The sequence below is a fragment of the Danio rerio genome, chromosome 12 (assembly GCF_052040795.2).
Source record: "Danio rerio strain M-AB ecotype USA chromosome 12, GRCz13ab, whole genome shotgun sequence".
Lineage (NCBI taxonomy): Eukaryota > Metazoa > Chordata > Actinopteri > Cypriniformes > Danionidae > Danio > Danio rerio.
The window spans coordinates 44,141,856-44,166,638 of record NC_141032.1 but is presented as its reverse complement, the minus strand read 5'-3'; the positions used below and the strand labels follow the sequence as shown (position 1 = coordinate 44,166,638).

The 24,783-nt window shown below is 35.1% G+C and overlaps 1 protein-coding gene across 3 annotated transcripts in view; it reads left to right on the top strand.

The window, feature by feature from the left end:
- dpysl4 (dihydropyrimidinase like 4) overlaps positions 1 to 24,783 on the top strand; it is a 39,292-nt gene that overhangs the window by 10,356 nt on the left and 4,153 nt on the right. For 2 of the 3 annotated variants that reach the window (XM_087276892.1, XM_087276893.1), the window contains exons 2-13: positions 916 to 1,004; positions 6,201 to 6,385; positions 9,042 to 9,206; positions 10,748 to 10,809; positions 11,666 to 11,746; positions 14,601 to 14,669; positions 15,321 to 15,441; positions 18,538 to 18,694; positions 20,923 to 21,064; positions 21,853 to 22,023; positions 24,016 to 24,195; positions 24,519 to 24,690. In XM_087276892.1, the coding sequence (XP_087133018.1) occupies positions 916 to 1,004; positions 6,201 to 6,385; positions 9,042 to 9,206; positions 10,748 to 10,809; positions 11,666 to 11,746; positions 14,601 to 14,669; positions 15,321 to 15,441; positions 18,538 to 18,694; positions 20,923 to 21,064; positions 21,853 to 22,023; positions 24,016 to 24,195; positions 24,519 to 24,690 (1,594 nt within the window). Of the gene's footprint in view, positions 1 to 915; positions 1,005 to 6,200; positions 6,386 to 9,041; positions 9,207 to 10,747; positions 10,810 to 11,665; positions 11,747 to 14,600; positions 14,670 to 15,320; positions 15,442 to 18,537; positions 19,137 to 19,475; positions 20,076 to 20,922; positions 21,065 to 21,852; positions 22,024 to 24,015; positions 24,196 to 24,518; positions 24,691 to 24,783 lie in introns of those variants that run through there. The other variant, XR_015504492.1, reaches the window with a different exon arrangement.

Sequence of the window (24,783 nt, the reverse complement as noted above, 5' to 3'; positions counted from 1 at the left end):
TTTTTATTTATTTATATATTTATTTTTATTATTTTATTTTTATTTATTTATTTATTTTTATTATTATTATTTGCTCAAAATACTCTTCAGTGTATTTGCTTATTGTTACATGTTTATTTGTTTGTTCATTTTTGTACTGTTTCACAATGTATAAATAAAACATTTTTAAAAAAATGGTAAAACTCCATTTTTTTTTATTTCTAAGAGAACAGTAAAGTGATAAATGTAGCGTTCCTTTACCCTCGTCTATTTGGACTTTCATGTCATAGTTAGGTTTTGAGGTTTTTGGCTAAGATCGCACTGTCTAACAGCTCCATGAATGATGTTTCATGCTTGGTTGCCCTAACAAGTCCGAGTTGCCTGGCACAGTTTCATGACATTGGCATTGTTTCATCTGGGCACACTGTAACTGGCCTTATTATTTGGAAACGGTGCAAAAAAAGGACAGGCAAAAGTGTCACTCCTTGGTATGCATTCAAGCAAAACAACAGCAGCCACGTGTGAATAATGGAGAAAGGAGAAGAGCGTGGTCACAGATGAGTGCGGTTGCCTGTTATCTTGCTTCTGTATTCTCTTCCTCTGTCTGGGGTTTTAAATGTCTGTTTTTTTTGTCAATGATTTAATCTCTTTGATTAGCTTCTCGAAGAAATAGGAGGATTTGCATGCATTATACAGCTCTTTGTGCTCTTTGATACAGCTGAAGCTGTCTGGAACTGGGTCAATCAAATATGAGATTAATATTTGTTGGTATCGCACACTGAAAATTTCAACATCTTGGTGTCTTGAACTTAAAAAGTGAATTTATTTATTTTATTTGTGAGTAAATGCTAACAGGTTGTTCGTTTATAATTAATGTTTATTTGTAGTTGTAAATAAGCTGAATTGAATATTTTTGTCTCTTTTTTTTCTCCACAGAGTGATAAACTCATCATTAAAGGTGGAAAAATCGTGAATGATGACCAGTCATTTTATGCCGATATTTATGTTGAAGATGGAATCATTAAGTAAGATTTTATTATTTTTAAAATAATCTGCTTTGCAAAAATTATTTTTCAAAGCTGCGAAAAGCAAACAAACAAAACATATAAATGATTATCGTATGCTTACCAATGTTCTTTTTTAACTCTTTTTTTTAATTATTATTATTAGAACAACAAAATCAGAGATGCATCAAAAATACTCAATAAGGATACAGAGTTTGATACTAAAAAGATTAGAGATAGAAAAAAGGGGGAAAAGAAAAGAAAGACATTTGCACAGTGTTTATTAAAAACAATATATATATATATATATCGTGTTGGAGTTAAAAAAAAAAGGAAACAGGAGTTGGGGTAGGACGGGGAGTTGAGAGATGTCTCATATACTTATCATGTAAACAGTGTATTCATAGCACTTCACTTTTTACACATTTTTTTATGTTACAGCCTTATTCTAAAATGAATTAAGTTCATTTATTTCCTCAAAATTCTACACACAAAACTCCATTATGATATTTTTAAAAATTGTTGCAAATTTATTAAAAATAAAAAACCTAAAAAATGACATGTACATCAGTGTTCACAGCTTTTGCTCAATACTTTGTTGATGCACCTTTGGCAGCGATTACAGCCTCAAGTCTTTTTCAATATGATGCCACAAGCTTGGCACACCTGTCTTTGGGAATTTTTGCCCATTCCTCTTTGCAGAACCTCTCAAGCTCTATCAAGTTGGATTGGAAGCGACGGTGTACAGCCATTTTCAGATCTCTCCAGAAATGTTGGATTTAGATCTGGGTTCTGGCTGGGCCACTCAGGGACATTCACAGAGTTGTTGTGAAGCCACTCCATTGATATTTTGGCGGTGTGCTTTGGGTCATTGTCCTGCTGGAAGATGAACCGTCGCCCCAGTCTGAGGTCAAGAGCACTCTGAAGCAGGTTTTCATTCAGGATGTCTCTGTACACTGCTGCATTCATCTTTCTCTCTATCCTGACTAGTCTTCCAGTTCCTGCTGCTGAAAAACATCCCCACAGCATGATGCTGCCAACACCATGCTTCACTGTAGGGATAGTATTAGCCTGGTGATGAGCGGTGCCTGGTTTTCTCCAAACGCAATGCCTGGCATTCAGAGAAGTTTGTTACTTATGGTCTGAAAGTCCTTCAGATTCCTTTTGGCAAATTCCAGGCCTGATTGGTGAGTTGCTGCACAGATGGTTGTCCTTCTGTAAGGTTCTCCTCTCTCCACAGAAGAATGCTGGAGCTCAAACAGAGTGACCATTAGGCTATTGATCACCTCCCTGACTAAGGTCCTTCTCTTCCGATCTCTCAGCTTAGATAGCCGGCCAGCTCTAGGAAGAGTCCTGGTGATTCCAAACATCTTCCACTTACGGATGATGGAGACCACTGGGCTCATTGGAACTTTCAGAGCAGAAGATTTTTTTTCTTTAACCTTCTCTAGCCATATGCCTTAAGACCATCCTGTCTCAGAGATCTACAGACAGTTCCTTTGTCTTCATGCTTGGTTTGTGTGCACTGTCAACCCTGGGACCTTATATAAACATGTGTATGCCTTTTTCAAATCATGTCCAATCAACTGAATTTACCACAAGTGAACTCCAATGAAGCTGCTGAAATATCTCAAGAATGATCAGTGGAAACAGAATGTACCTGAGCTCAATTTAGAGCTTGATGGCAAAGGCTGTGAATAATTCTGTACATGTGATTTGTCAGGTTTTTATTTTTTATAAATTTGCAACAATTTCAAAAACTCTTTTTTCATGTTGTCATAATGGGGTATTGTGTGTAGAATTTTAGGAATGCATGAATTTAATCCATTTTGGAATAATGCTGTAACATAAAAAATGTGGAATAAATGAAGCGCTTAGATACTGTCCGGATACACTGTATAATGTGGCTGTTTGCTAAATCTATGTTGTATGTTTAGAGTTAGTTATGTATAATTCTTAGAATTGGGTTCCATCTTGCTTCAAATATATCAATCTAGAGTCTAAGGCAATAAGTTATTTGTTGCATTTCATAAATTTCCCTAATTCTTTTAATCCATGTAGGGGGGTCTGATCTGAGCCAGTTAGGTGTAATACATTTTAGTGCTGCAGAAAGCAATATTTGAAATAAATAATTTTACTTTCCTCCATGCTCTCAGGCACCACAGCAGGACTGCCACAGTGCAGTAGGATCAAAGGGAATATCTATAAAATTTGTCTCCAAGTACCCTATAATTATCATTCCTGAACTGCTGCAGTTTTAGGAAATACCTTGTTTATTTTGGAAATTACCTTAAAAATATAAGAGTGGTTCCCTACTGTAAATGATCACCACATTCTCCCCTGATTACCGATGTCTAATTCAATTTTAATCACAGTTTTAAATTTTGACTGAAAATTTTTCTACGCTAATGTTTTTAACTATAAAAATATTTAAATACTTTATAAACTTTTAATCTTTTCTTAATCTTATTATAAAATGATAACCTTTTTTAAAAAAAAAGTTTGTGTATTTTCAGTTATCAGATGTGTCTTTTACAGCACACACGCATTTTAACAATGATAATATTTCTAATTGTATGTTTATGCAATATTTATTGGAAGCATTATTGAATCACAAAATAAACTTAATGGATTTTAGGAAGATTTAAAATATAGTCTGTGTTTGGCTGGTTAAGAAATTGAACCTGAACATTCAAGATTTAAAAACAGGATTTAATTTCAGCTTTTAAAGCTTTATTCAGTATATTATTTAGCGACTTCATAATTGTGCAATTTTCTTGCAATTTCACAGTGAAAACAACGTACATGTGAAATGACATAAAACAGTGTTAAAAGTGCGACGAAAGTATACTTGTACAAGTAGTCTGTGTTATAATAAAGTTAAAATAAATGTATTTTTATAAACTCAAATTTGGAAGTGCATATTGAAAAAAGCAGTTTATAGCATCATTATTTACAGCAAATTAATATTCATAAACATTTCTGATTGCATCTGTATTGTGTGTTTTACATGCATTTAGCAGATGATTGATCCCTAGTGACAAAATCATGAATATTACGTGCAATTTTATTTTATTGTTTTATTGCGAGAGCGTTTTTTTGCAGAATATAAAAGACAGCTTTACAGTTTTAATGAATGTATGGCGATATATAAACTAATGTTACAACTTCTCTTTCCGGAAAACAGCCGGAACAAATTTACCGGTATTTTCAAAAAGGGCCTGTTCACACATACACACTTTTCCGGAAAATTGCCGGTAATTGTCCGGAAAGGTCTGTATGTGTGAAAGGGGCTACTGACAGCCCACATGAAAAAAAAACATTTCTATAGTAGGTCTCATTTATAGATAAATAAATTAATAATGAATTTGAATCATATTATTGTATTTTACACTTTACAGCAGGGGTCTCAAACTCAATTTACCTGGGGGCCGCAGGAGGCAAAGTCTGGGTGAGGCTGGGCCGCATAAGGGATTTCACAAAAAAAAGTCCTCAAATGTCATTATTAACAGTTTAAATTATTTCTTCTGAACATGAAGTGTCCTGAACATTAATAGAACATTGAGTGAAGAATATGAACAGTTCTTCTGAACATGGCATCTTTTGCCTACTCCTTGCTGCCAGAGACTTGACAGCGCTTCTTCTCACAAATCTGAACCACATTTGGCTTTAGAGCAGAAGCAGTTGAGACCCTCAGTATGGCTCGAAGATGATCATCATTAAGTCTAGACCTGTACTTTGACTTATTGAAGTCCTAGGGAAAAAAGTGGGGGAACTCACCCAAAACTTCCATTCCCTCACCTAAAAAAAAGGCGTATATATGTATAAATAAAACACCCCCACCCCACTCCAGCCACATCAGTCTGTATCTACCTATAATATCAATATATATAAGATGCAGGGCAGGCACGTGCACACATAGGGCTCAACCTGTGCAGAGCACATGCCCTTTTTAGTCTTGCATAGAAAGTGCCCTTCCAAAATGATCAAAAGTGCCCCCGCGACGCGACACACCCTCGGTACCGCCCTTCAGTAGGCGCGCGATAACACCGCTCTTGAGTACGCGCGCGACAACACAGCTGATCAGAACGCGCGCGACAACGCGCATTGAGTGACAAGCGCGCTGTGTACGGATAGAATCAGCGGAGCGGGGAGCGCTCTCTCTCCCCACTCCGCTGATTCCGTCAGTGTACAGCGGTCAGCGCGGGCCACAAAATATTGCACTGAGGGCCGCAAATGGCCCGCGGGCCGCGAGTTTGAGACCCCTGCTTTACAGTATTTACAACACTTTCTTAATGAGTGTTATACTGTAGTATTAACTATAGTTAACTGATAATAGAAACTATAGTATACTTTAGTTTTTACTGTAGTGTTTTGTAGTATAATATGCCCTGTAGTACTACCTGTGTGTGTAGACCATCACTGGGTCGTTTGTTTATAATATAGCTGTTACAATAGCAACTATAGAAATACCACAACAGATCCATTTCTATACTTTTCAATAGTATGAATCAAAAACAATATAGTATAGTAATATAAATGACTACTAATATAAGAGGACCTACAGTTGAAGTCAGAATTATTAGCCCCCCTGAATTATTAGACTGCTTGTTTATTTTTCCCCAATTTCTATTTAACGGAGAGAAGATTTTTATTCAACACATTTCTAAACATAAAAGTTTTAATAACTCATTTCTAATAACTGATTTATTTTATTCTTGCCATGATGACAGTAAATAATATGGGACTAGATATTTTTCTAGACACACTGTACAGCTTAAAGTCACATTCAAAGGCTTAACTAGGTTAATTAGGTTAACTAGGCAGGTTAGGGTAATTGGACAATTTATTATATAACAATGGTTTGTTCTGTAGATTATTGAGAAAAATATAGCTTAAAGGGGATAATAATTTTGTCCCTAAAATAGTGTTTTAAAAATTTAAAACTGCTTTTATACTAGCCGAAATAAAACAAATAAGACTTTCTCCAGAAGAAAAAATATTATCAGACATACTGTGAAAATTTCCCTGCTCTGTTAAACATTATTTGGAAAATAATTAAAAAAAGCTAAATAAAAATCGAAGGGGGCTAATAATTCTGACTTCAACTGTATATATTTGCCTCTTCTTAAACTCTGCACAACAATTGCTAAAAGACAAAGCACCACAATACATGCCTACATACAAATTATATTTATTTTATTCCGGCACATTCAGGCAGATTGGAGAGAACCTCATCGTACCCACGGGTGTGAAGACGGTGGATGCATATGGACACATTGTGATCCCAGGAGGCATCGATGTGAACACGTGTCTACAGGCTCCTCATCTGGGCATGAGTCCGGCTGATGACTTCTACCACGGCACCAGAGCCGCTCTGGCTGGAGGAACCACCATGATCAGTACGTCATCTTATAGAAACAGAGGAAAAACACAGCAGATACAGTAGACCTGCATGATAATGATAAAAACTCATATTTAGCATTCACACTTTGCAATACGTTTTTAATAGTTAAAGATCCCCTATTTTGCAATAAAAAGGTAATATTTTGGTTGATCGGCATGCAAGGTCAAAAAACACTTTCATTGTCTTATAATATGCTTTTATTTTTACCTGATTATCCCAATGACTCCCACATGATTCATTCAGTGATTCATTTGTTCCCAAACCCCTCCTTAGCTATATTAATGAATATACCTGATTAACTGATCACGATTAGTTAAAGTTCCATAGAACATTTGTCATATCATTTTTACAGTATCCCCACACAGTGCCGTGCCTTAAAAACACAAACAAATCTTAAAGTTTGACTCTATATTGTCTAGTATTTACATTGACTCCACAAATCGTATGTGTTCTGAACTGTGGTGCACTGCACGGTCAACTATAATAAGTGGACATTTGCAATGTTGATGCTGAAACAGTATATATTGTGCAGCACTGGACAGCTCATTAAACTCAGAAGCAGGCAGTCTCTGGTAAAAGTGTGTGTGTTGTACAGTATGAGGGCAGAAGAGCTTGTCCGGTCTCATAAATCAGCTGAATCGGGGTCACAGCGCTGTCACTGTCTGTTCTCTTTTCTCTGCTCAACTTTCCTCACAATATTCACTGTATTGTTACGCAGTGATTTAGGACAGAGAAATCCTACTTTTATATGGTATTTCCACCTTTAAAGGGACAGTTCACCCAAAACGGTAAAGTCTGTGATTATATTGTTTCTCTTTACTTTTCACAAACCTGTTTTAGTTACTTTTTCTGTTGTACACAAAATCTTTCAAAAAAAAGTTCTTTTGAAAAATGCTGGAAACCTGTATATGGAACAAAATCAACGCCAAAAGTATTGAATTAAAAAGTGTGTTGAATAACACAAACTGAAAAAAATAATACACCGAATTAACAAGTTCTTGCGTTTTAATGACTTGAATTCCAGGGTTTGTATTTTTAGGTCCTGAAATTTAACATATCTGTTTATTTAAGCTGTGAATATTTCAACAAAAAATATTTCAAACACGTTTTCATACTTACAAATTCAATAATTCATATCATATCAATTTCCAGATTTCACTTACAAAATATTCAATTCTCTTTTAAAAATACGATGAATAATATTCAAAAGGCAATTTTCAGTTAATTTTATTTCAGTTCAAATATTCACTTCCATAAATTCAGTGGTTCAAATTCGACTGTTAAAATTCAACATTACATCCGGGAACTGCAGGAAAAGCAATAGGCTGCAGATTGAAGATCACCAGCTGTTCTTTCACCAGCAGGTGGAGATGGAATAATTAAAGATTTTTAACCCAGTAAACAGGCGAGAAAAAAAGCTAATAAAGGCACAAAAGTAGCATGTATTAATATAATACACTTCTCATCAAGGCCCTTATCATACACCCGGCGCAATGTGGCGGAAGGCGCGGCGCAGTAGTCTTTTGCTAGTTTCAGCTTGGCGCAAGAGTGGTTTTGAGGCGTTGCGCTATGCTGTTTAAATAGCAAATGCATTAGCGCTCATTTGTGCGCCCATAGGCGTTCTGGTCTAAAAAGGAAGGCGTTCTCAGGCACACTGCTGGCGCGTTGCTATTTTGAGAAACTAAAATAGATTTTTCATTAGACCAAAACAATCCCGGTCTAAACTGCAGCGGAGAGTTGCGCCTCGCTTACACACTGCTTAATACACACAAGAGAGCAATAGCCAAATATCTTTACATATGAAAAAATTTAAATATTAAGGATATATATATAGGATATAATAAGAATAGATATATGATATAAATATAAAGGATTAAAATATTACAAAACATAGTATTGCTGAAAATTAGAACTGAATTTAGAAATAGTTTTGAAACAAGTCTTTGCGCTTAAGAAACAAAATTAATTATTTATAGACTAATTGATGTCTGTGCATAAAGGTTTCCCTATCCAAGAGCGAAAGTGAAAGTAGCTCCATTATCTCATTCTCACGCAGTAGATGCTCTGTTTAACAGTTTTCTGTTAAAAAACTATTAACTGTTTGCTTGTGAAATGCTCAGTTTTTCCACTTAGACTTACTTTACGTCCTGTAAATAGCAAATGCGCTTGGCGTGATGCAGCTGGCTCTTAAAGGGAATGGGAGATGAGACTCTAATTGGTTTATTCTAAAAACACACCTATAACTCATTAAGAAAATAAACTCAATCCTTTTAGACCATCCGCCACGGCGCAAAGCGGATTTTCCCATCCTTATATTAGCAAATATGCGTTCTGACATGTCCTGAAAGTGGACGGTCAAAATAGAGCCCCAAATCTTCTGACTAATCAAATGCTCTCTTGTATCTGACATGTCCCGCCCCCTTCTTCTCATTTGTCTTTCTTTTGATGTGCTTAATCTCAACCACTCTCACTGGCAGAGCGGTGATAAAACAAAACACTAATGGCTGCTTTTTTAAACGGGAGGAGCTTCTCTATGTCCCGCCCTCTCTTCATGTTTCAGATGAGATTACGTCAAACATCGAATAAAATTTGCACATTTCAAAGCACTTCAAGCATGTTTTTTATCAGTATTTTCTGCTCATTTCTTCCAGTCGACCATGTAGTTCCTGAACCGGGCTCTAGTTTACTGTCAGCGTTCGACCAGTGGAAGGATACGGCGGATAAGAGGTCGTGCTGCGATTACTCTCTGCACATTGACATCACGCGCTGGCACGACGGCCTGTTTGAGGAGCTCGAGTCTCTGGTCAAAGATAAAGGTGATGTGAGCTTTCAGGTGTGACTTTATTAGTTTATTGTTTGATGTATTCTTTTATTTCATGTAAGGGTAATTCAGTGTTATTAGAAAGAGACATAATGCACAATTGAGATGGTCAAGACACAAAGTGATGTGTCTATTATACCTTGGGCGCATTATTTTGTAATATTTCAATGGCTAGGTTAAATATTCTGTTTATACAACAGTTACTAGGCCTGTCATGATATATTGCACCAAAATATTGTGATAAATTAAGTTATTGTCATTTTAAGACCATTTTACGCTATTTATTATATAATGCCAGAATATAATAGCATCACAATGCAAGTACACTCTTCCAAAGAGCACATTATATTTTATTCTGAGGAGTATTTCATTTAATTATTGTGACTGTAAGAATGAGGCATTGGAATCAGAGTGTGAAAACTTAAATCCTAAATAATTAATAATAAATGTTGACAAAAAAGTGCAATGTAAAAAGTATCAGAGGCTGCGATATCTGCTAGCAGATCTATTTTCAGTTGTCAGACACCCACATGAAAATATACTATAGAAATTTATAGTAAATACTGTAGTGTTTTTTAACCATACTGACACTGACATCTCCAATAGAGATAGAGATGTTGCACAATTAGCTAAAATGTTGCTAGGGTTGGTTTTATGTATGGGCGATATATATTGCATTACCAAAAATGACTGAGATCATGTCCATGTTGTGTGAAGTCAATATATTGATTATTGTGACAGGTCTGACGGTTAACACTCCTAAAGGCATGGTTTAAATGTTGCCAATTATCTGTTTTTTATACTTAAACAACTTAAATCTTTCTGTGTAGTGATATAGAACTGTAATGCAATCAAAATCTGACTGGAAGTACTTTAGCTGCGTGTTTATCTGACATTAATAGCACACATTCGAATATTCATCAGCCAATCAGAACCAAGCATTCAACAGTAGTATATTGCTTTACACACACAAAAAAGATTTCATTATATATATATATATATATATATATATATATATATATATATATATATATATATATATAGCTGACATTAAAATGATTAGCCCTCCTGTGAAATTTTAAATCTTTAAAAATATTTCATAAGTGTTACCAAATACAGTGTATTTAACATCATAACTAATTTCTAATAACTCATTTTTTTATCTTTACCATGGTGACACTGCATAATATTTTTACTAATTATTTAGCAAGATACAAATATTTAGCATAAAGTGTTATTTAAAGACTTAATTTTGTTAATGAGGCAAGTTATTGGATAACAGTGGTTTCCAAAAAATAAAGCTATGCATTTCTTAAGGGGGCAAATAATATGGATCTTAAATAGTTTTTAAAAAAATTTAAATACTGCTTTTATGCTTTTATCCTAGCCAAGCAAATAAAAAAAAAGACTTTGCCTAGAAGAAAAAATTTAATTATAGGAATTACTATGAAAATATATTTGGTCTGTTTATATATATATATATATATATATATATATATATATGACAATATAAAACCTTTATTTATTTATTTTTAGGGGTCAACTCTTTCCTCATCTTCATGGCTTATAAGGACAAGTTTCAGAGCTCTGATACACAGGTTTGTGATTAACTTTCTGAATTTACAGGTCAACTTTAATCTCTCACATATATCAAAAGTATATAGTAAAGCATCTAATGCCATTTATATCGAACTTAATATTTAGCCATATTGGTGTTTCGTAACATCTAGTTTTTCTTAGGTGAGTTGTTAACTCAACCCCCAACCTGGAGGACGAGGACATACACACATACACTACGGACAATTTAGCGTTCCCAATTTATCTATACCGCTTGTCTTTGGACTGTGTGGGAAACCAGAGCACCCGGAGGAAACCCACGCCAACATGGGGAGAACATGCAAACTCCACACAGAAATGCCAACTGGCTTTTTTGCAAGGTGACAGTGCTAGCCACTGAGCCACCGTGTTGCCTTTAATAGTAAAAATTAATGAATTATATTTTTTATAATTACACTTAATAAAAACAGTCTGCAGAAACACTTTGATTGATATTCTCCTGTTGTACGTGTCATCAGCGGGGAAAGCCCCGCCCACTAGTGACAATAAACAGCCCTGAGTAAGAAGCAGCCATCCACCAACAGAACTTTTGCATTGTACCTGCAAAAAAAATAATGTGGTATTTTCATTGTGAAATATCGTCACAATTTAAAATAATAGTGTCTTGTTTTAATGTTGTGGCACCTTGTTGAATTTGATTTGTGCTGCAACACAACAATTTGGTTTAAGCTATGGTGCATTTCTTGGTGAATCGAAAGTTCCTTTAAACCATTAATCATTTTTAGCATTACAAATGACTGTATTGTCACTTTTACATCTTTGCTGAAGAAGGCACTGTTTGCTTTCAATATAAGTTTGAAGATGCTGTTTAAACAAAACCTCTCTCTGTGTGTGTAGATCTATGAGATGTTTAGTGCCATGAGAGAACTGGGTGCCATCGCACAGGTTCATGCTGAAAACGGAGACATCATTGAGGAGGTAACCATCATCTGTTTATTCATTTAGGTTTATTGTAATGCGTATGCATTTTAATAAGCAATATGTAATTTTAAAAATTATTTTTTTATTTTTGCACTGAGCGTTCACAACTGAAAATGATTTCTTAAAACTTATTTTAAAATTGTATTATTGTCATTTTTTTATTGATATTTAATATTATCATTGTTGCGGTAAAAGCTAAGACATCACATACATATTAATTAAAACAAAAATAGCTATAATGATAATCTGACTATTACATATTAATTAATCCACCCTCACAAAAATACAACCCGGGCTCATTGTGGAAACGTAGCCCCGCGGACGATTCTGCGGACCGAGATTTACGTCCCGGGAGGTACGTATTCGAACGTTTTTTTGTTTTCGCGGATCCACGAGAGGCCGCTGTGCGCGCTTTTTCGCGTCTCGGGCGGGCGCCTCTCGGGAGCGCGCGGCGTTCGCACCCGCGCCGTTCTCGCGCGAATAGCCGCCGGATCGAAAAAAAAAAAAAAAAAAGCAAAAGCCCCCGTCTTCGATTTCGACCGCGTTTTCGGAACCCGCCACGTTCTCGCCCTCATTTTCCGGATTCCGTTTTTCGTCTTACCTGATTTCCGGAACCCGCCGTTCCCCAGACTCGATCCCGGTCGTCGTCCACCGCGGCCGGCTCCGGCTCGTCCTCCTCCTCCTCCAGGGCCTCCGCTCCGCCGACGCAACGCTGTGAGTTAGGCGGTCGGACTGATTGCGTCGGGAAAGCCCTCCACTCGGAGGCGAGCCGTCGGTCGGCGAGTGCGAAGAGAAGGGGCGGAGCAGCGCCACACCGCCCCGCGGCGTTCGTCGAAAAAAAACCAAACGCGGCCTTTACGTACCTCCGGCCACGTAAATCGCGGTCTCCAGAAACGTCCGCGGGGCTACGTTTCCAGAATGAGCTTGGGTTGCAAAAATATGTTGTACGTCTTTTGTAATTAAAATATTAATAATTTTATAATCAATTTAGCTAACTAGCAACATACAGACATTGAATGCCTTTCCCAAATAAATGTAACATTATTGTTTATGATCTAAAAAAAAGCTTTAGTGATGTCTTACCGCATTCGAAACACTGATTAAGAGATGCACGCTCAATCAACGCCCTCGGAAAGAGAATAAAAATGGCATTAATTAATCAAATTGTAATGATAGAATTGTCAAAATATGAAAGTTGAGACTGTTTGACATTAAGTGTAACAAAGCACAAAGATTATTAAGATTGTAAAAGCACTAATTATTGTCACTATACTGTATATAATCATGAAAATATGTAAAGCTGTAAAAACATTTCAGCCCAAACCCAAAACTGCTGCTTGTGCCTGAAAATGCCCACTTGAGAAAATACTATAGTAATTTATAGTATATACTATGGTGGTTTTGATCCATATTGTACCATAGAATAAAGTACTTGCATTAATATGTAGTCATAATTCTATACCACTATGGTATACATAGACAACTGTGGTATACATAGACACATTGCCCAATACCGTACCTTTTCTACAACTATATATGATACAATTATTATGTTGGCTTGAGAAAGTTATGTTATACTACTCTGTCCTTGAAAACAAACGTATCTCCTCCTAGGCCGTTCATGCCACTAGGCCCAAATGTGGTCAAAATGTGCCTTCTGCATTCAAGATTGTTGCTATATCTCCTCATGCCTATAAGACTTATTGTTTTTTTTAATAAAAAATGTTAAATATGAAATTTTTATAATCCGGGCATATAAAAAAATTATACAAGCCCCAAATTTGGCCAAAAGCTGTATTTAGATGCGTTAGATTTTGTTGCTATATCCTTAAGGTTTATCAGACTTATAGTTTTCCAATAAATAATTTTTAAGCATTATTTTTCTCAAAATATGGCAAGCCATTTTTACTTAAACTCAATATTTTTACTGGTATGGCAAGCCATTTTTGCATGTATCACCTTTACACTTATTAAGCATTGTATTTTCAAAAAAATACAGCAAGCCATTTTTAATTAATGTTCATTCCCTTAGTCCCTTTATTAATCAGGGGTCGCCACAACGGAATGAACCGCCAACTTATCCAGCATTTACACAGCGAATGCCCTTCCAGCCGCAACCCAACACCAGGAATACATAATGTTCAAGTCCAGTTTTTGACACTCATAAAGACTGTCATAGAAACATCAGGGTTGATTAAGATCACTCATATTGCCAAGAAGCTTTGATGTATCATCACTAACCTGTCAAATGTCCCCATAGCAATAAAACAGTATAACCTAGCAACCATTTAAAAATAGCAATATCTCTACATCAGAACATCGTAGGGACCTGGGCATTGGCTTGTTTGACTCATGCTAGCAAATGGGACTTCCTGTGAACTATGCATGGTAACAATGATAATGGAAGCCAAGTGCTAATAACGATTAGCTACATGCTATGAATGATTATCTAAATGCAATAACATATGCTAGAAATGCCTACTAAGTATTAGCATTTGATCAAACATGTACACGAGCATTGCCATTTAGCAACTGCTTAGCTACCATCTAACAATGCCATAAACGTTTGACTTTCTCAAGCCAACATCAAAGTTTATCAATGAACTTTAGGTTCTAGTTATATGTACTGTAGTATTGTAGTAAAATCTAAAGTGTGATGTTGGAGCATTCATTAACAAAATGTTGTAAATATTATAATATATACAGTAACGTGCATTCTGTTTGCTTACATATTTATTAGTATTTACATATGATATCCACTATAAAGTACTGTGGTGTTTTGCAAAAAAAATATATATATATATATTTTTAAACTCCATACCTACAATGCTTGCTTTGTTTGTAATCTCAGGAGCAGAAGAAGCTTTTGGATCTGGGAATCACTGGACCCGAGGGACACGTGCTGAGTCACCCGGAAGAGGTCAGTCTATTTGTGAAAAATAAATATAATAATAATAATAATTCATATATTGGCTTTAAAGTCTGCTTAAAACAGACGTTTCTGATACTTTTATTTCAGTATGCTGATGTACCTCCAGCTGAAATAGAATATTGAGTAGGGGGCAGGGCTTTTTGTGCATCATTTACTCATTGCAAAATAGAGATATGAGGGCGTGGCTAAGCATTGTGGCTTAATAAGTGTCCAAGCTGACATCATCAGAAAAGGACCGCCCCTCCAAACGCAGAAGCACATGGTCAGACTTTAGTTGAAGATGACCAAAACAACACTTTAGTTTAGGTCATAATTGATGCTATTATCAACTGGCTAACTACCTGCCTATTATTAAGATATGAACTGTTCATTAGTAGTTATAAAGTATGATCTTGTTCTGCATCCCCAATCCTACCCAAAACCTAAACCCAACTTCAACATTACTATTTATAAATAGCAAATTAAGAGTTTATTAAGCTAATAGCATTAGTTAATGGTTTAATACAGTGAATTGTGACTTACCAGTGTTACCACATCATTTTATCAGAATAAACATTGTCATTTTTGATTTCACACAGACTTTAAATCCATTCCAGCGCCGAACATCAGCATTACTGACAATCTGTTGTCTTCCTCCAGGTGGAAACGGAGGCCGTGTATCGAGCCATCACCATCGCCAAACAGGCAAACTGCCCTCTTTACATCACCAAAGTGATGAGCAAACCTGCTGCTGATCTCATCGCCAAGGCCAGGAAAAAGGGTATGAAAGCTGATCACACAAACACAAATAAACATTGAGATGAAATAAAGAATAATTAAAAACATGCCGTTGAATTATTAGAGAATAATGCACACCTTATATAGTTAATAGGCTGGCTTGTGTAGCAAGCCAGACTACTGAAATCCTATTTTTCTTCTAACACTAAAAAACAAAACGCATCTCCTCCTAGAGCTTTCGAGCTATGACCACCAAACTCACACCAGACCTCTAAACTGGTCTGACTCGGGTTGCTATATCTTTTCTGACTGAACCGACTTTCGTAAAGAAGCAGTAGATTGTAGAGAAGCGGGGGTTGGCTTGTTTGACTCATACTAGCACAACATTCATCTTGTATGTTTCACATGCTAGCAATGACTGGCAACATGCTAATAATGATTAGCTAAGTACATTAACATGCTAGAAATGCTTACTAAACATTGATGAAAATCAATAGATCACTGCTCTATCTATCTATCTATCTATCTATCTATCTATCTATCTGTCTGTCTGTCTGTCTGTCTGTCTGTCTGTCTGTCCGTCTGTCCATCTGTCCGTCTGTCCGTCCGTCCGTCTGTCTATCTATCTTTTGATACTTTTTAAAACTGTTTAAAATAAATAAACTATTGTCAACAGGCTTTCTCAAGCCAGCCTCAAAGTTTGTCTAGACGAACTTTAATAATCTAGTTTGGATATTATGCAAGTGAGTGTGCATTATTTTTTAAGGTAACACTTTACAATAAGGTTGCATCAGTTAATGTATTTACTAACATGAGCAAACAATAAATACATTTATTACAGTATTTGTTCATGCTAGTTAATGAAAATGTTAATTGTTAGTTTATGTTAATTCATGGTGCATTAACGAAAGTTAACAAACATGAATGTGGATGTTAATAATGCATTAGTAATAAATGCTGTACAAATATTGTTCATAGTTCATTAGTAAATGCATGATCTTATGAAACCCCATTGTAAAGTGTGACCTTTTTAATAACTCAATGGCTAGGAGTTCATTACAGTATATAGCTTATACTACAATTGAATGTTCAGATGTTTTATTTCAAAACATTTGTCAAGATTTTTCTTACGCATCTCATGCAAAGCCTTTTGTTTTGATGTGATTTTTGACTGCTGTAAATGCACTGAAATCCTTTAGCCTAGTGATATGGAACTGTACTGTGGTCAAAACCTGCCTGGGACTACTTTAGCCATTCCTTTATTTGACAATAACATGTTCATAAGTATTGTTGTCATGACTATCAGTTTCAAGGTAAACCACTGTACATTTTCTCATGGTTAGTTTTACCGTTTTAAATTTTCATCATCATTAAAACTGATTGATTATCGTGATTTTAAAAACTCTGTGTAAATTACTTTGCAATTAGTAATCGCAAAAGGTTCCAATTTAAATGTTAACAGTTAATACATACAGTTGAAGTCAGAATTATTTGCTCCCCTTTGAATTATTTTTCTTTTTTAAATATTTCCCAAATGATGTTTAACAGATCAAGGAAATTTTCACAGTATGTCTGATAATATTTTTTCTTTCTGAGAAAGTCTTATTTGCTTTAATTTAGCTAGAATAAAAGCAGTTTTTTAATAAAAAAAAACATTTTAAGGTCAAAATTATTAGCCCCTTTAAGCAAAAATTTTTTCTATAGTTTACAGAACAAACCATCGTTATAAAATAACTTGTCTAATTACCCTAACCTGCCTAGTTCACCTAATTAACCTAGTTAAGCCTTTAAATGTCACTTGTATAGAAGTGTCTTGAAAAATATCTAGTCAAATGTTATTTACTGTCATCATGGCAAAGATAAAATAAATGAGTTATTAGAGATGAGTTATTTAACTGTTGTTATCAGAAATGTGTTAAAAATTCTTCTCTCTGTTAAACAGAAATTGGGGGGAAAATCAACTGGAGGCTAATAATTCAGGGGGCTAATAATTATGACTTTAACTATATATATATATATATATATATATATATATATATATGTGTGTGTGTTTGTGTGTTGTGTGTATATATATGTGTTGAATTATTTGTTGTATCCATATAAAGTGAATGTGCTGCACATTATTGAGAATATAGAGCTAAAGCTTGACTTTACAAAATGAAATCACATATCGAACTGGAATGTCAGTCAGGAAAATGGCAATTAGATGTTTTTTTGCTTGTGTTTTTGTTTTGTGAGGGTCAAGAAAAACGTGGATAACTGTGAGAGTTTTCCAAGTAGGGTATATGACGAATCATGCTAATAGGACTTTTAATTTGCCAGTAACCTGGGTTAAGCGCTTCCGATGAACTGCATGCCAATGCAAAAATCAGCGTGTTTAAGGTCTGTTTACTTTAAAAATCAGCGATCTCCACTGGCTGTGTGATATCCAATATAAAGTGAGTCTCAGATTGTACAAGAAGCACTGCATTACATTACATTTTCCCCGCCATGTCTTTATAATATGAGCATTTATTTTACCCCAGTATATTTAATGGAGCTTCTGTGCTAGCCTGCCGATTCTGACAGGCGAGTGCAAGTAAAAGGCCTTTTGTTTCATTTTACGCTTGAACAACTAAATGAATGCCAAAGTTTATTTAACTGAATGTATTTTAATGACATTACAACATCCATGCTGTATAAGGAACCGTATAAAATGGAAAAACAATTCACAATAACAGGTCACCGTAAGATTATCAGTAAGGAAACAGCACTAGCTCGGCATATACCCTATTCATCTTATTTCACAACTAAGAAAATCTAATTTACATATAAAGCACAAAAAAAACAATTTATGTGAAATAATACAAACGTCATAAATCCAAAAAGCAGGGCTCCATTTATAAGTTGCTGGTCACCAAATTGCGTAAAGCAGCCAATTTTATTTGTCACTTGTTCATTTTGAGATGCAAATGGTGCAGGAATGCCATAAGTGTGCAAGACTTGAACATTTTCAGGTGATTTATACAAAATCCTCATGACAATCATGATATGAAATTTTTATATTGTTTCATAAGCCAATCAGAATCAAGCATTCAGAAGGCCAACCATGCAAGTTGGGTTACTTAGGTAATGTCTGTTTTGTGCTGTGATTGATCAGGAATGGTCATCTATGGAGAGCCGATCGCTGCCAGTCTGGGCACAGACGGGTCACACTACTGGAGCAAAAACTGGGCGGAAGCTGCTGCATTTGTGATGTCACCTCCTCTGAACCCGGACACCAGCACACCAGATTACCTCAATTCACTGCTGTCCTGGTGAGAATCCACGCCAGATATCAGCACGCACAGATTTTCAACATTTTCTGCATGTGCATATATTCCATATTATATTTATGGAAAAAAGTAAGAGAGTGCTTCTCTGGATTTATGACATTTCTGCTAAACTTGATCAGAATCAGAATAAGCTTTACAGAGTTCACACTTAGATATTGATTGATAATAATAGCAGGTTTGGCCAGTTATCCCAGGAGAGAACCCTGAGCTCTAACATAATTAACCAGCCTGGTCAATGAGCATGTAAGGGGATCAGGAAGTTCTCTAGAGCTCCCCCTGGTAAAGGAGGAAAGAGTGAGATAGGGGTGGATGTGGGGGGATACTTCAAGAAATGAAGATGAGGGAGTAATGCTAGTCGGGCTATTTATAGTGAGTCTGGAATGATCTGATTGGCTTACTAATGATTACAGATGAGAGACCAGCTGCGATCAATCGTATCTCTCAAAATTAGTTTGTGAAACTTCACTTAAGCTGTGGTCACACTAGAGTTTGAGCTTGCGAAACATTAAACAAGATGATTAGACATTTAAAAAGCGAGCGATTGCTCCACATTTGAAAGATCTGTCCAGAGAGGTCATGTTTTGATCCTCGATTGGTCTCACGCAGTTATATGATGTGATTTCGCAGGTCAGAGTTCACCAAGCTTGTACTTTCCAACGCAGTGATCTGCGAAACTTAACGCACGATCTTGTGTTTCCAGTCTGATGCATTCACCTACGTATGAATATAAGTCTTTGAGAGGAAAAGTGCAGTGTGACCACAGCTTCATTCACCAAGTGTGTGCCAAACACAAAAGGATTTTTTTTTTGTGGTTTACAGGGGCTCATAGAGATATATCAGCACAAGTAGACAGAATGAGATTTAATTAAGTGGGAAATAAAGTAACAAATAAAAATGATTTTTAAAACTATATTATACACACACATCTAGATGGTTTATGTGCATGTAAACTATTGACTGTTTTATTCATTCATTCATTTTCTTGTCAGCTTAGTACCTTTATTAATCTGGGGTCGCCACAGCGGAATGACCCGCCAACTTATCCAGCAAGTTTTTACGCAGTGGATGCCCTTCCAGCTACAACCCATCTCTGGGAAACATCCACACACACATTCACACACACACACTCATACACTACGGACAATTTAGCCTACCCAATTCACCTGTACCACATGTCTTTGGACTGTGGGGGAAACCGGAGCACCTGGAGGAAACCCACATGAAGGCAGGGAGAACATGCAAACTCCACACAGAAACACCAACTGAGCCGAGGTTCAAACCAGCGATCCAGCGACCTTCTTGCTGTGAGACGACAGCACTACCTACTGCGCCACTGCCTCACCATTGACTGTTTTAACTGTACAAAAAAAGAAATAAAAAATATATATAAATATTTATACGCATTTACAAAGAAGTGGCTTAACTGGTTACAGAAACCATGAACAGTAAGGGTTACGGTATTGCCTTTGACCATAAGAAAACAGGTAGCAACTGATGTGCTGAGAAGTGTGAACAGTTTGTGGCCATAAAATAAAATGAAAAAATGTTTGCATAAAATGCTAAAAATGCCCTGTTTTAACATATATTGCATGAATTTTTACAAATGTTTTATTTAAAGAACAGTTCAGTATTTGGTTAAATAACTCAGATTTTTCAGTTACAACAAATTAAATAATTTATTACTTTGATGAATTATTTTCATAAAAAAAAAACAAGTATTTAATTTTAAAATGGGAAGAAATTTTATTATTAGACATTTGTATCCACATTTTAATCAAACTCATACAAAATAAATCCAACAGAGTCCAGAGAAACTGAGAATTGTCAAGTAAATGATCATTTAATCAGAAAATTTCAGGTGGAGATTAGTAAACTTAAACAGTCATTTATTGATGTGTAAAGTGTGCATATAGTTGCCAGATTTCAAGTGAAACTGCAGGCAGAAAATGCATGATTTTTAACAGAAAACTGATTAAAGCATTCTTGACATCTGGAAACTGCAAACTGTTGTTTTTTTTCCCCCTCAAAAAACGTTTATGGTAACGTTCTTGCATTTAAACTATATTTTAATGACCTGTACTGCATGCTGAAACTATAAGTTATTATTTAATGTCCTTATTGTCATCTCGACTTTTAGTTATGGGGTAAAAAAAGCTTGCTGACACATTTTTCATCATAGGTTTAACTGAGGAATGAACCCTGTTTTTCAGTGGAGATCTTCAAGTAACAGCCAGTGCAAACTGCACCTTCACCACCGCACAGAAAGCTGTAGGAAAAGACGACTTCACCTTCATCCCAGAGGGAACCAACGGCATCGAGGAGCGCATGAGCATCGTCTGGGACAAAGCTGTGGTGCGTTATGAACTCGTTTAAGAGAAATGCATGTCAAATGATATATTCCAAGTCTTAAAGGGGACCTATTATGCAAAAATCACCTTTGAGTTTTTGGATATTAGGCATGGACAGATATATTGCGATCGTGATTTTCGAAAGTATTAAATCGATTTGTAAACGTTTGTTATTACCATTATCAGTGGTTTAAACACAGTTGTGTGGTAAGAGTGTGTGAATATAGTCAGCTTCTAATGGTCCAAATGAATTCATTCTATTTTTTATAATCACACTTGATAAAAACAGTCTGCAGAAACACTTTGATTGACATGTTCTCTTTGTACGTGTCATCAGATGGGGAAAACCCCGCCCATAAGTGACTATTCGCTTGTTAAGTGTGACGTCACGCGAAGCGGCTTCCGGGTCCAAACGCTCTATTCAACTGAATGGGGAGACTCGTGAAATGGTGATAATAAACGTTTACAAATAGATTTAATACTTTCGAAAATTACGATCGCAATATATCTGTCCATGCCTGAAATCCAATGTCCGATGGTTATCCTGTAGCAAAATGCAGCAAAAAGTGCTACGTGATAGTAATAGTTCAATAAAGATTAATAATCAGATTAAATCAATCAAAACTCGCTGTTTACATGGCAGACTTTTAATCTGAGTATTGTCTTAATCGCATTAATTGAACTATTGGTGTCCATGTAAACGTACTCATACAGTATGCTTCAGTAAACAATATCATAGCTATTTGCATATGCTTGAAACTTCCATTTGCTTGCTTTGCTATTGTCACACAGGCTACAGGTAAAATGGATGAGAATGATTTTGTGGCCGTGACGAGCACAAACGCTGCCAAAATCTTCAATTTGTATCCTCGGAAAGGCCGAATCGCTGTTGGATCCGATGCCGACATTGTTATCTGGAACACAAAGGAGACCAGAACCTTTTCTGCCAAAACCCACAATCTGGTATGAGAACTTCATCTGTTGTTGCTGAAAACTGTAGCTATCCAGCATGACTGTACTCATTCAAATATTGCTTTAAATATTTTGTGGATGTGATCTAGAGCTGTGCAACATTAAATCACTATTATTTTTGGGACATTTGGGATTAATTTGGGAGAATTCATATAATTTGCTAAGTGTAACAATAATTTATGGGTTTGGATTTATTCTAGTTGTTTATTCATTAATTATTTCATACATACAAACATTCATACATACATACATACATACACATTCATTCATTCATACACACATACATACATGTGTTTATACATACAAACATTCATTCATACATACATACATACATACATTCATTCATTCATAAATAAATACATACATACATACATACGCATTCATTCATACATACATACATACATACAATCATCCATTTATTCATACATTCATGCATACAAACACATTAATTTATTCATACAGACATATATACATACATACATCTGTTCATACATGCATACAAACACATTCATTCATTCATACATACAAACATTTATTCATACGTTCGTTCATTCATTCATACAAACATACAAACATTTATTCTTGCATACATACAAACATACACTGATTCATACATTCATACAAACATACTTTCATTCATGCATACAAACATTCATAAATTCATTCATTCATACAGACATACAAACATTCAAACATTTATTCATGCATACATATATTCATACATACAAACATACATTCATACATACATGCAAACATACATTCATTTATACATACATGCATACAAACACATTCATTCATTCATACGTACAAACATACATACATACATTACATACATACATGCATACAAACACATTCATTCATTTATACATACATACATTCATACAAATGCATTCATTCATTCATTTATATATTCATTCATGCATACAAACATTCATTTATTCATACATACATACATACATACATACATACATACATACATACATACATACAAACATACATACATACATACATACATACATACATACATACATTCATTCATTCATTCATTCATGCAAATGCATTCATACATACATACATACATACAAACAAACATACATTCATTCATACATTTATTTATACATTCATGTATACAAACTTTCATTCATACATACAATCGTCCATACATACATACATACAGACATACATTCATTCATACATACAATCGTTCATTCATACAATCATTCAATTATACATACATACAAACATACATTCATACACATGCAATCATTCATGCATTCATTTATACATACAAAAATTCATACATTAATTCTTGTGTGCATGCATACAAACATACATTCATGCACACATACAATCAATCATTCACTCATTCATACAAACATTCATACATTTATTCATGCATACATATATTCATACTTATATACATACAAACGCATTCATTCATACAAACATTTATTCATGTTCATTCATTCATATATGCATACAACACATTAATTCATTATACATATATATACATTCATACATACATACATACACATTAATTCATTTATACATACATTTATACATACAAACACACATTCATACAAATGCATTCATTCATTCATACATACAAACATACAATAATTCTTTCATTCATTTATTCATTCATACATAAATACATACATACAAACACATGAATTCATTTATACATACAAACATACATTCATACAAATTCATTAATACATTCATTCATTCATACATACATCCAAACACATGAAATCATTTATACATACATTCATACAAATATACAATCATTCATTTATTCATACACACATACAAAATACTGTGAAAACATCTCATCTTGATGTCTTTTTATATTTAAATCTTTTATTTTTATGTAAATGGAATACTTGATGATGTCAGTACACACATCGCTAAATTCCAATATAACTAATATTTACTATAATGTGAGTGTGTTCATCATTCATTTCTGTGTGACTGTTTCAGACAGTGGAGGTGAATATTTTCGAGGGAATGGAGTGTCGTGGTTTCCCGGTGCTGGTGATCAGTCAAGGCAGGATTGTTCTGGAGGATGGTACTCTTAGTGTGATGGAAGGTTCAGGACGCTTCATTCCCAGAAAAGCCTATCCGGACTATGTATACAAGAGAATCAAGGCCCGCGGCAGGGTAAACACTCATCAAACAACTGATTCAAAACAAAAATTTACTTACCCTCCACTTGCTTTAAACCTGTTTGCGGTAGTAATTCTATTCTGTTTAACAAACACAAGAATGCTGTAAACAGCTAACCACTGACTTTCATAGTATTTTTTTTACCTACTATGGAAGTAATAGATACCAGTTTATAATATCTTTCGAAATGTCATATTTTGTGTTCAACAGTAAGGATCATGAGTACTTTTCAATTTTTAGATAAACAACTTTTTTGTCATTGTTTATTGTAATGCTGTACATATAAAGCTGATTGTTGTTTTTGATGTATTGTTCAGATGGCTGATGCTCGTGGCGTTCCTCGAGGAAACTATGACGGTCCTGTTCATGATGTCATCAGCATGACTAAATCTGTTCCTGCCACTCCCACCACTAGAGGGCCCTCATGTCCAGGAAAGACCCCGTTGGGCCCGACCAGAAATTTACACCAGTCTGGATTCACTTTATCTGGTAAACACCTTTTTGTTTTTTAAGAGCGTGCACATGTACGTTAAGTTTTTTGTTCATTTTAAATTACTTTTATTATTATTATTATTATCATTA